At 40.3% G+C, this 13376-nt stretch overlaps 1 protein-coding gene across 1 annotated transcript; it reads right to left on the reverse strand.

Moving 5' to 3' along the window:
- Nucleotides 1–6269: 6269 nt before the first annotated feature.
- Nucleotides 6270–9362, reverse strand: LOC138956142 (von Willebrand factor C domain-containing protein 2-like). The gene is made up of 3 exons (XM_070327588.1): nt 8970–9362; nt 7325–7540; nt 6270–6488 (listed from the first exon to the last, which is right to left on the reverse strand). The coding sequence occupies exons 1-3, from the start codon at nt 9235–9237 to the stop codon at nt 6322–6324; spliced, it is 651 nt and encodes a 216-aa protein (XP_070183689.1). The 5' UTR covers nt 9238–9362; the 3' UTR covers nt 6270–6321.
- Between the last annotated feature and the right edge of the window lie 4014 nt (nt 9363–13376).

Below are 13376 nucleotides of genomic sequence, written 5' to 3' on the forward strand. Positions count from 1 at the left end.
TTTACCAAGGTCAATTTACACAATTGACATAGTGATGACAAGAGAAAGCACAAAAGAATAACAAGAAAAGAATGCAATACTTTGACCCTAATTCAAACTGGTCAGTTGAGTAGCTTACTCTTTTCAACACAGGACTGTTACATCGCTCTCGGTCTGTCTGTCTCGCTCCCTCTATCTCTCTCCCTCTCCCTCTCCCTCTCTCTCTCTCTCTCTCTCTCTCTCTCTCTCTCTCTCTCTCGGCTCTCACGCACACACACAGTTCGTCACTACTAACAAGCACTTGCTCAAGCAGATATATATATATTTTGTGTATGCCATTAAAATTAACTGCTCCCCCACCCCCACCCCCCACCTTCCTCTCTTTCTCTCGCCATCTCTCTCTCTCTCCCTCTCTCTCTCTCTCTCTCTCTCTCTCTCTCTCTCTCTCTCTCTCTCTCTCTCTCTCTCTCGCACACGCTCACACAAACTCACAGACATTTGTTAATCTTACACAAACAAGCTGATTATCCATTGTTTAACTGATAATTAAAGTGTTGTAATCGGTGCATGTTCATACATGTACTTGGTTTCTTCGGGGCAGGTCCATAACATAACTTGAGAAAAGAGAAGAGAACCATGTTATCCTTTCAAGATAAAAATGTACAGTTAAACCCCTTCTTTATAAGCCCCACCTCTGCCCGTTTTATAATCACCCCCTCACCTTTCTAACACCCTCGGGTTTTTTTTAGATTTTCTGTTCATAATGTCAGTAGATTTTAAGACTCCCTCCTAATTAAGGCCTTCTTTTTCAGATTTTGGACGTCTTAAAAGGGGAGTTTCACTGTACAGTCAGGAGTTAACCTACATTTCAATGTAGTGTTTTATGCACTCTGATAAGCTCTACTTATGTCATTATAGCTATAGACTTTGCTCGGTTGACATTTGTGCATTATTGACTAAATGACAGCATTATTTAAGTTATCACATCACTAACCGACCGAAGCCGGTGGCCCAAGCCACAAGTACAATGCAGTCTGCATCATGACTCTATCGTGATATGACAGAGTTTAAACCGAAGCAACAAAGCAAGTCCCTACTGGACCAAGTTCCCGTGGGACAGGAAGCATCATCATCGTCATGACAGAGTTAAAAACAGTTCCGTCTATAGAAACGGGTGGGGTCAAAGCCACCAATCAGAAGTTAGTCAACAAGACTTGACATCGCATCTTCTTGGTCAAGCAAGTAAACAAATCACATTCTTACAAACTCACGGCTGAACACATCCTGATAGAGGAAAGCAACATTCTACGAGTAACACCCTCTTAATGAGGCTTTGATCTGAGCGTATCAAACAAACAACACACAAGAACATCTTCCGAGAGGCTGCACCCGGGTCGGCCATAAAGTTGCGTAACTGACCACCTGCAGGCCCGAGGTACCCGTCTCTCTGTTGGAGCTGCGGCTAGGGATCTGAGACTGACTACCCTCAAGGATGGACACCGACAGCAAAGCGCGTTTACGATCTACAGTCCCCCGTTTCTCAAAGGCGAAAATTGGCGAGTGGAGCGAGGGAGTACCGTCTCGGGGCAATTCTCGCACGCACACACAACACAAAACCAACCACACACTGTCTAACTCACTCGCAAATAACCTCACCGACAAACTAATCACAATGACAATTACACCTCGTTCTTTTTCTTTCGAGAGTCACAGTGATAGAATAATCAGTAGGTTTTGTGTGTTTTGTTTTTACATCTCGCTCTCAGCCGACAGAGTGGACGACTCTCTACACAGAACAAAAACCCCAAAAAACAAATTGAGAGAGAAAGAGAGAGAGGACGTACCACAGAGCTTGGGAGAAACTCAAAAACGCTGACACATTATCACCCGCTTTGGCAAACGGTCAATCACCGTGGACTCCAAAAAGTAACATGATTTACTCTTTAGTCTATGTCATTTTAATCATCACGTACGATCTCTTTTTATCACTGGAACGTGCTTCATTGATGACAGACGAGACAAACCGAACGGCACGCACTATTCAGTGTCACATGATGTCCCACTGGTGATCTGAAGGTCACACGATTGCACTCATTAAACCTTAACTATTGCAGGGAGAACTGTTGATTTTTGTTGGTGTCTGTGCTCCGTCCGTTTGATGCATTATTTTCGGTCATTTCTAAACGGATAAGCTTTTGTGATCAACTTTGCTATATTTATGACATTATTTTAAAGAGAGTAACAAATCAAAGGACGTGAATAAAGGTTTATTTTGAAGTGTTGGATGTTACTATCACACTATATATATATATATATAAAACATCAGAAATTGTGAAAGAAACAATTGAAAGTCAGCAGAGACTTTCTTCCGAGATTTGTTAAAATCTCTTAGCAGAGAAAGAGAGAGAAATAAGTATTCCTTCACAGACAGCCTATTGGGAGCATCAGACCCTCCTCAAGGGGGACCGAGATTTACAGAGCAAAGTCCCTTTGTGGGGGACGTATCATACGCAAGGTAATCTAGTCCTGAGGAGGACCATTGTATTTGTACCTAGACCAGACACGTGTTTCGACACTATTGTGTCTCATCAGTGGTCAGGTGGTACTGATGGCGAGAGTCGTCAACCCATGGTATCCAACTAAGAAGCAAACCATTCTCTGAATGGTAGCTTCTGTTGGCATGGGAGACTACCCTCATCTGACAACCCCAAGAGGATATCTGTGAAGGGAAACACTTTGATTTAAGGCCAAAGTGTAGAATTGATATTTATTAAGAAAGAATTTAGAAATTTAGACAAGTTTTAACCAAGAAATTAGGTTAAAACAAGGGAAATTTGAAAAAGCCTAAAGGGAGGTAACTCTGTACCAGCCTGCAGATCCAGAAATGGATACGCGAACAAGTTAGATCTAATTTTGAAAAGGTTAAACAGGAAAAGCGGTCAACTTTTCACTGCTGTTCAACACAGGACTTGGTAAAGAAGAAGTTTTCTGCTTTATTCAATTGGATCGCTTTAAAGGCGATGCAACTTTCACGGTGACCACATTATAAAACATCAGAAATTGTGAAAGAAACAATTGAAAGTCAGCAGAGACTTTCTTCCGAGATTTGTTAAAATCTCTTAGCAGAGATATATATATATATAGAGAGAGAGAGAGAGAGAGAGAGAGAGAGAGAGAGAGAGAGAGAAGCTTTTTATACACATGGGTTGGTAACAAATTAATGGTCACATCAGCTTTAAGAAATATAAGGCGCAAAAAGTTCCGTATTTTCGCAGAACCTCTTTTTAAAGAAATGAATCAATTTGGTGGCGCCAATATAATTGATATTTGAAGCATCACTGTGATCAAAACAAGTTTTCCACTTGAAAAGAAAAAGCTTTGATCTAATGATAGTGATACTGATAATCTTCAAGCTTCGATCGTCGGTGCACTCAGAAAGCTACAATGTATCGATTGAACATGGGATTTTTCTTCAGACTTTGAGCCTCAGACGTTTCACATTTAGACGGCTGTCCGAGATTACAAAAGTTTGGGCGTTCAATTGTAACAAAACTAAGAATTGCAAGAGGCCGGCGAGGTCATCTATAATTGAGATGACCTCTCCGGCATCTTGCAAGCGAGTGACATGGGCCACGATTCTAAGATAAGATCATTGTTTGTATCATAAGTATTTGTCTCTCTGACGGTCTGCTTAGAAGGTCACTGTGTTGACGTATTAGTAAATACAACGTTTGTTTTATAATAATAATACTAATAATAACGGGCATTTATAAAGGGCCTTATCAGAAGTTCAAAGCGCGTGACAACAATACATGTATACAAAAATCATACAATCACTGTCAGATTCAAACATCACATCATGCACATCTCACATCCCCAGACTCTATACTAAGGAACTATCCGTAATGTTGTTGGAACAAGTGAGTTTTCAAATTGGACTTAAAAGATGAAATGGATGGAGAGTGACGTAATTGAAAGGGGAGTGAATTCCATAACTGAGGTCCATAATACGAAAACGTGCGGAAGCCATGAGCCTTGCGTTTAAAGCGACCTTGACGGAGAAGTCGAGCATCATCAGAAGAACGAAGGGTGCGAGAGGGAGTGTAGAGGGAGACCAGTTCAGAAAGATAGGCAGGTGCCGATTCAATAACTAAACGTTCCATTAACCTACAATTCTTGGTTTAAAAAAAATTCTGAAATGGATCGATACATACAGTGTTTTTCTACTTTTGACTAAAGTATGACATTTGACACAAATCTGAAAAGTACGGCCTCGAAGAACAATGACTGTCTCGAATGGTTCGTGTAAAACGTCATACTTTTGTCAAAAATGAAAAGAACCAGGTTTAATATCCAGGTAAAGCTTAGGTCAGTACTGCAAACGTTTTATTAAAGGTTAACAGGTGCACAGAATACTATATCACTTAATAATCACCCCGGAGGCGTGAAATGCATTCAGACCTTGAGCGACTGCTAATTGTGCTGTAATGAATATACTCATTTTATGACGCCGTGTTTTTTTTAAATTTTATTTCATTTCATTATGTAGGCCTAGTCAATTTACAACCCTTTTATGGCCAAGAGCACACAAAACAAAACAAAAAAGACACCCCGGAATACTTGATTCTTGTAATTATCATTCTGTGAGAAATGAAAATGTATCGCGACCCGAATACCTTTTTAGCACGTGGATGTTGTTGGGTGGGGTTTTTTTTCCTCCAAAATTTTAATCAATCAATAAACACGTGATAACAAACATGGTAACGGTGTGTTTTCTGTTTGTACACATACTTTCTCATTTACATGCTTTACCTTAAATCAGAGACAATAAACAATTTGTTTCTAATTAATAAAACGTCAGACTAACGAAATCTCAAAACAACATGAATTCCAAAAATAATTTCCAGTGTTAATCGTGAATCGTTTTTTTTTTATATGCTTACGCACATCTTTGCGATTAAAATAATATGATTAATCTTCTTCATATTTTTGCTGTTACTTTTAATACCAAAAAGCACATCTGTAACATTCAACCTAATTCTTTCGCCAATGTTTACTAATATGTACATTTCAATATATTTCCAAAACCTGAGCACGGTTGGGCATTCAAAGAAAATATGCTCCAATACATCAAGTTCATCCTCACAATATGTACAGTTTTTATCAGCCTTCACTTTCATTTTACACAATAAAATATTAGTTGGATAAATGTTATGCAATATTTTCCAATGCAGTACACGTAATCGAACTTCCCTAGTGACAGTGGCTGCTAAGTTCCAATTCTTTTCGTCAATTTCAAATCCTAACTTCCTTTCTTCTTGTTGTTGTGTTGTTGTTGTTCTTCTTCTTTTAAATTATATTGGACTGTTTTGGTGAGACTTTGTTTTTACAGTCATGTACTCTAGAGCACAAAACCCATACAAAAACTTAATCTATCTCGGTTTAAAAATTACACGAGTTTTTGAATGTAAACGGGCCCGGCGAGGTTTATAGAAATTCACTCTACATAGAAGGTGCAGAATTCACAAAAATGTAATAAGAGGAATACATGTGTGCGTGTGTGTGTGAGCAGAATAGCTAGCCTCTTCATTTGTGTGTGTGTGTGTGTGTGTGTGTGTGTGTGTGTGTGTGTGTAAGCAGAATAGCTAGCCTCTTCACTTGTGTGTGTGTGTGTGTGTGTGTGTGTGTGTGTGTGTGTGTGTATGTGTATGTATGTGTGTGTGTGTGTGTGTGTGTATGTGCGTGCGTACATGCGTTCGTGCGTGCGTGCCTGTGTGTGTGTATGTGCGTTTTAAATTTCGGTATGTGCAAAGGTTTAAACCTCGTATTGTTCCAAGAAGCTCAAAACGTAAAAACCAGTATATTTAATCAATGTTCACCTGCTGATCACGATAGTTTTCATGCAGTGAAAAACTCGAATGTGGAATGTTTGACTTATACCGTCAGTGTTTCTCTGAACGCTTTATATTACATATCTATTTTGTCTCATAATGAAAACAAACACCCAAAGGTGAATAATGCAAGATACATTGATATAATAATAATTTGAAAAAAACATACCTATAATACCATTTTTGACTAAACGCTATCATAGATATATCCTTTCTTATGATTTAAACTAAGAAAACTAACAGAGAAATTCAAGATTAATTCAAGGTGGAAAAAACATATTGAAACAACACAAACACACTCTCACACACACACACATTCACACACACACACCCCCCGGCACCCCCCCCCCCCCACACACACACACACAGAGGATTTGCAGAAAATCATCTATAACACCGTTTTTCAATGTTTCATATCTTTTTCGCTTTCTCTTCGATGTAGCACAGAATACTAGTTGACAACCTGAGGTGTGACAATATGGTCTGTGACGGAGCAAAGGGCGTCACTGGTCATCATGAAACCTCCGGACCCGGCACAGCTGCAGACTGTATTGGCGTTGATATGCACACTTTTTCCTGCAGGGATGATGGTTCCGTCCGGTGCCCGACAGTTGCTGCCTGCACGGGTTATGTCGTAGTTAGTAAGCTTGTATGTCAGCACAAAGACCTCTCGTCACAATTCATTACATACAGAGGTAGAAATTAACAAAAACCTATGAAATATTTAAGACCTGTAGAAGATTACGTATATGTTAGTATTTTATTCTACATACATGAGCGAGACCACCCATGTCATAACTAAAACATATTTTCACATGTGTGTATATTATGTTAATGAGGTCGGGTCAAAGGTACTTCAAAAGTAATTTTTCACCGCTCATGATTACAAAGTCACCGAGACAAACTGAATTCTCGAAACACATTGTAAGAATTATTTTGAGAAGTTATACGTGCCGTGATAATTCATAAAGTGGCGTCTTTTGTTTTTGACGTTAGCGTCTTCGCTTTTGACACTTCGACCTTGCTGTGTGACACAACAGCGCAAGGTGAGGTGGAATGATCTGGGTTTTTTCTCATTCAGTTAAGTTTTGACTAAATATTTTAACATAGACTGGACTAATCGAGACGAGGGTGGTGCCCAATGTCAAATTCACTTCTAGGCTTCAACCGTTTGGGTCTGCTGACTCGTTGCATATTTAACATATGCCATACAAATATGACAACCCCATAAATGCCTAGGCCTTCTCCATTCCTTCACACAAATTATGAAATATCAAGCAAACATTTGGGAGCACAATACAAATGGGAACATGTTGCATTTGTAAGAGTACGACAGCAGAAAATCGGCATGAGCCCCATGATCATTTGAAATAATTTGACAAAAACAAAGAACCGTGCCACGAATGAATCAACCAAGGAACTATTGCTGTGTCTCAGAATATGTGCAAACAAACCATTAGGACATTTTGGACAGCACTGGTTCGGATCCCTCACGTAGTCGACGCACTGGGGCGGAGCGCAGTCGGCCACGGCGCACGCGGCCCTGCCGTCCACACAGTTGCAGAAAGTGCAGGGATTAGGCTTAAACTGCTGTCCCGCGGGCCACATCTTCCCATCCCACAGGCACCCAGGCTTCGGGGTAGTCATACCCAGGGTAGCTGGGTGCACTGCTGTTGCCATGGCAGAGGCAAATGCAAAGGAGAAAAGAACCGACAACGCCATTGCTAGCACATTAATTGGAAGTGTCAAGCTTTCGGCTAAGTCGTTTGACTAAGAGACCAAGCCGGTTGTCTGACAATATAGTCAAAACCAGTGAAGGAAAGTAAGTCATACGCAAGAAACGACTTTGAGACGTTTGATAAAGATTACACGAACGAGGTCAAAGAAGTTCCGTTCTTTTGTAACGATAAGAATGTGATCCATTTACACAAGTATGTGCTTCAACGACATTGACCAATAGGCTGTACCGCCGAAAAATACGGAACGAAAATATTTCCTCATAAAAGAAAGAAAACACAAGTCGCGTAAAGCCATATCAACTCATTGAGTCAATCTATCGACCTAAAAGAAACTGAACACACTTGGTCATATAATTATTGCCGAATCTAATAAGCCCAAGTCAGAGGCTGGCCAAAACCCTTCGACCTAGACAGCGCTCACTCAGGGGTCTTGTTGACTGAAGAAAAAAGAGTGAACCTAATTTGCATAAAACGGATTTTCTTTAATGTTATTCTACAACGCTATTGTGGTGACAATAACCTCACGGATTTTTTTTAACTTAATAACACTTTTCCATTTCTTATTTTGTTCTGTGTTTGGGCAATGCAACCTGGCACGAAAGTACACCCGCTCCAGTTTTATTTTTGCGCCGGTGAGAATTCAGAGTTTTCTGCCGAAGGTCGAGGTTAAACACTAGCCTATATGCTGTATAAGTTAGAGTTTTGGTTTGATTTTATTTCAAGTTGGAAGCTTAAAAACTAATTATTATGTTTGGTAATTAAAATTCTCAAAATTCTAATTAAAATGTCAAGTGGAGTTTCAAAATGATTGCATTATATTGTATATTGTTCGCTAAATTCGAAAATATATACATATGTAATATGTAATGGATAGTACAGAAAACTACTAAACACTTAATTGTAGCTATATTTTGGGATATTTTGGGTGTCTGATCCAGGCTAAAGGAAGTATTTAACTACCCATTTTTTTTCATACCCAAGACACCCAAAGAGACTTGAAGACAACCGAGGCATTCCTGATATAGGGGACATGTCCAATGTCAAATTTACTTCTAGGCTTCGGCCGTTTGGGTCTGCTGACTCGTTCCATATTTAACATATGCCATACAAATATGACAACCCCATAAATGCCTAGGCCTTCTCCATTCTTTCACACAAAATATGTAAAAATAAGATCAAGCAAACATTTGGGAGCACAATAAAAATGGGAACATTTTGTATTTGTAAGAGTATGACGGCAGAAAATCGGCATGAGCCCTATGATCATTTGGAATAATTTGACCCAAAAAAACGAACCGTGCGGCAACCAACGAATCAACCAAGGAACTATCGCCGGGTCTCAGAATATGTGCAAACAAACCGTTAGGACATTTTGGACAGCACTGGTTCGGATCCCTAACGTAGTGGATGCATTGGAGTGGATCGCATCGGGCCACGGAGCACATTGCCCTTCCGTCCACACATCTACAGAAAGTGCAGAGATCAGGCTTAAACTGCTGTCCCGCAGGCCACATCTTCCCATCCCACAGGCACCCAGGCTTCGGGGTAGTCATACCCAGGGTAGCTGGGTGCACCGCTGTTGCCATGGCAGAGGCAAATACGAAGGAGAAAAGAACCGACAACGCCATTGCTAGCACATTAATTGGAAGTGTCAAGCTTTCGGCTAAGTCGTTTGACCAAGAGACCAAGCCGGTTGTCTGACAATATAGTCACAAATTGTGAAGGAAAGTAAGTCATACGTAAGGAACGACTTTGAGACGTTTGGTAAAGATTACACGAACAATGAGGTCAAAGAAGTTCCGTTCTTTTGTAACGATAAGAATGTGATCCATTTACACATTATGTGCTTCAACGACATTGAGCAATAGGTTGTACCGCCGAAAAATACGTAACAAAAATATTTCCTCATAAGAGAAAGAAAACACAAGTCGCGTAAAGCCATATCAACACATTGAGTCAATCTATCGACCTAAAAGAAACTGAACACACTTGGTCATATATTGCCGAATCTAAAAAGTCAGAGGCTGGCCCAAACCCTTCGACCTAGACAGCGCTCACTCAGGGGTCTTGTTGACTGAAGAAAAAAGAGTGAACCTAACTTGCATCAAACGGATTTTCTTTAAATGTCATTCTACAACGCTATTGTGTTGACAATAACCTCACAGATTGTTTACTTGATAACCCTTTTCCATTTCTTATTTTGTTCTGTCTTTTTTTTCTTCCGATATTTCTTTCTTTCAATCTTTGTTTGGTCTTTGTCCTAGTTTCTTTCCTTCTTTGTTTTCTTTCTCTCTGTCCTTTCTTCTTTCTGTCTGTCTGTCTTTCTTTCCTTCTTCCGTTCTTTTCTTCTCTCTTTCTGTCCTCCCGGGAGATGTGCTGAGTACACACATCATCCATCATACGCACGCCAAGTGTTCCGTTTTGGCCACCCTCAACCCTCGGCACTGATAGCATCTAATCTTTGCACAACACTGATAACCGAAATACCGATGATCCAACTATCTATACTGTTTCACAAAAGAAGCGGGGGTAAACAATCTTTGCCTCGCTTGTGTCTTCCTTGCAAGCAGCTGAATATTTTGTCAGCTATGTTTTCTGTATAATTAGTGTTTGTTTGTCTCTGGACTTACAGGACCGCTGGGTCAAAATATCTGTGAACGTAACGGGTTTTTTTGGTCAATATTTAAACGTTCCAACAACATACCTTTCTTGTTTTTTTTATTCTGAATTTTGGAAGGTTGGCAGTCTGTTGGTTTTTGGATTTAAAAAAAAAAAATCAGTTCGACCAAAACGACAGATATAAATCCGTTGTCAGCAGACTGGAAATGCAAGCGGTGACATAATTTGTTCACACACACACACACACACACACACACACACACACACACACACACACACACACACACACACACACACACACACACACACACACACACACACACACACACACAGAGTCCCTGCACTACGCTGCCCCTACTCTCAACCCCTCTTTTGATATGACTTAACAAAAAATACAGGGGATCGAGAGAGTCTTATGATAGGGGGAGTCTGAAATAGAGGTAAATTTGAAGAGCATATTTACAGAAAATCTGCAAAACGAGGCTCTTTTAAAAAAAACAAGTCGCGTAAGGCGAAAATACAACATTTAGTCAAGTAGCTGTCGAACTCACAGAATGAAACTGAACGCAATGCCATTTTTCAGCAAGACCGTATACTCGTAGCATCGTCAGTCCACCGCTCATGGCAAAGGCAGTGAAATTGACAAGAAGAGCGGGGTAGTAGTTGCGCTAAGAAGGATAGCACGCTTTTCTGTACCTCTCTTTGTTTTAACTTTCTGAGCGTGTTTTTAATCCAAACATATCATATCTATATGTTTTTGGAATCAGGAACCGACAAGGAATAAGATGAAAGTGTTTTTACATTGATTTCGACAATTTAATTTTGATAATAATTTGTATATATTTAATTTTCAGAGCTTGTTTTTAATCCAAATATAACATATTTATATGTTTTTGGAATCAGAAAATGATGGAAAATAAGATGAACGTACATTTGGATCGTTTTATAAATTTTTATTTTTTTTTACAATTTTCAGATTTTTAATGACCAAAGTCATTAATTAAATTTTAAGCCACCAAGCTGAAATGCAATACCGAAGTCCGGGCTTCGTCGAAGATTACTTGACCAAACTTTCAACCAATTTGGTTGAAAAATGAGGGCGTGACAGTGCCGCCTCAACTTTCACGAAAAGTCGGATATGACGTCATCAAAGACATTTATCAAAAAAATGAAAAAAACGTTCGGGGATTTCATACCCAGGAACTCTCATGTCAAATTTCATAAAGATCGGTCCAGTAGTTTAGTCTGAATCGCTCTACACACACACACAGACAGACAGACACACACACACACACACACACACACACACACACACACACACACATACACACACACACACACACACACGCACGCACATACACCACGACCCTCGTCTCGATTCCCCCCTCTACGTTAAAACATTTAGAGTGATAAAGAAAAGCGTGCTATCCTTCTCAGCGCAACTACTACCCCGCTCTTCTTGTCAATTTCACTGCCTGTGCATCGAGCGGTGGACTGACGATGCTACGAGTATACGCTCTTGCTGTAAAAATGCAGTGAGTTCAGTTTCATTCTGTTAGTTCGACAGCTTGACTAAATGTTGTAATTTCGCCTTACGCGACTTGTTTTCTTTAAGATCAGTCTCAGGAGACTTGTATTGTTTGGACATTAAAAAGTCGTATCTTTTAGGTCGTATGACTTGAATTCACATTACGATTTAAAAGACAAGCTGGTTTGGTTTGTGAGAATGATTACATATATGGATCGTTTTAAAAACAAAGTTGCATTTCTCTTGCGAAAGGGTGTATTTTGGAACACTTTCTAACACTTTGAAACACTCCAAATATCATGACAGCCATGCAATGAATGGCAGTTTGATCCGGTCACGACCTGTACAATGTCTGTCGTGTACTCTTACCTCTACTGTTTTCGATCATATATATTGTTCAGTCTCTTGTCGGTGCCATTGCACGGTAATACCGCATTATCCTGATTTCGGGTCCGGTTATGCAAGCGTCGAATTTAGAGATTTTAGTCCGGGATAAACTGCATTTGAGGGTATAGTTTATCGAGGACTCCGTACAGTTTCCAAACCTCAACACTTGTTGAGAAGTACTTTACAATTTTGTGTGTATTCCTGCATTCTGCAATGTGAGAGGCTAAATGTGTCCCTGGTGTTATATTTTTTTCACACGAGGCTGCTCAAAATAGAGAAATAGATATTTCCACCAAGCTGCTTGTAGGCACAGGTTCTTAGCTTTTTATGACGGGCTGTTCAGTCCACAAGAACCCGATTCCATAACGCTCTGAAGGGTTTGGGCACCCCGGTGCCTTTTTTGTGCTTTTACTACAGATACATTGATTTATTATTGATGACTATTTACGGTCTTTGGGCAATGCAATCTGGCACGAAAGTTCACCCGCTCCAGTTTTATTTTTGCACCGGTGTCGGAGAATTCAGAGTTTTCTGCCGAAGGTCGGGGTTAAACACTAGCCTATCAATCAATATGAGGTTTCTCGCGCGTATTCCGTGGGTACAGTTCTAAGCGCAGGGATTTTTTTTTTTCAATTTTTATTCAAGGCGCAGGGATTTATTTATGCCGTGTGAGATGGAATTGTTTTACACAATACATCACGCATTCACATCGGCCAGCAGATCGCAGTCATTTCGGCGCATATCCTACTTTTCACGGCCTATTATTCCAAGTCACACGGGTATTTTGGTGGACATTTTTATCTATGCCTATACAATTTTGCCAGGAAAGACCCTTTTGTCAATCGTGGGATCTTTAACGTGCACACCCCAATATAGTGTACACGAAGGGACCTCGGTTTTTCGTCTCATCCGAAAGACTAGCACTTGAACCCACCACCTAGGTTAGGAAAGGGGGGAGAAAATAGCGGCCTGACCCAGGGTCGAACACGCATCCTCTCGATTCCGAGCGCAAGTGCGTTACCACTCGGCCACCCAGTCCCTATAATGTTGTATAAGTTAGAGTAATTTTTTTCACTGCCCCTGCATGTCCATCGTATTCCCCCCCACCCCCCACCCCCCCAACCAATCTCTCCATCTCTCTCTCTCTCCCTCTCTCTCTCTCTCTGTTTGTCTGTCTGTCTGTCTGTCTGTCTGTCTATCTGTCTGTCCATAAAAACGCTGTAGTCCTCTCTC

The sequence above is a fragment of the Littorina saxatilis genome, linkage group LG2 (assembly GCF_037325665.1).
Source record: "Littorina saxatilis isolate snail1 linkage group LG2, US_GU_Lsax_2.0, whole genome shotgun sequence".
NCBI classification, from domain to species: domain Eukaryota; kingdom Metazoa; phylum Mollusca; class Gastropoda; order Littorinimorpha; family Littorinidae; genus Littorina; species Littorina saxatilis.

Coding starts and splice junctions, on each gene's coding strand:
- LOC138956142 (XM_070327588.1), bottom strand. CDS start 9,237: ATGGCGTTGTCGGTTCTTTTCTCCTTCGTATTTGCCTCTGCCATGGCA. Junction 7,541..8,969: donor CTGTCCAAAATGTCCTAACG/GTTTGTTTGCAC, acceptor CCATGGCAACAG/CAGTGCACCCAGCTACCCTG. Junction 6,489..7,324: donor CTGTCCAAAATGTCCTAATG/GTTTGTTTGCAC, acceptor TAACCCGTGCAG/GCAGCAACTGTCGGGCACCG.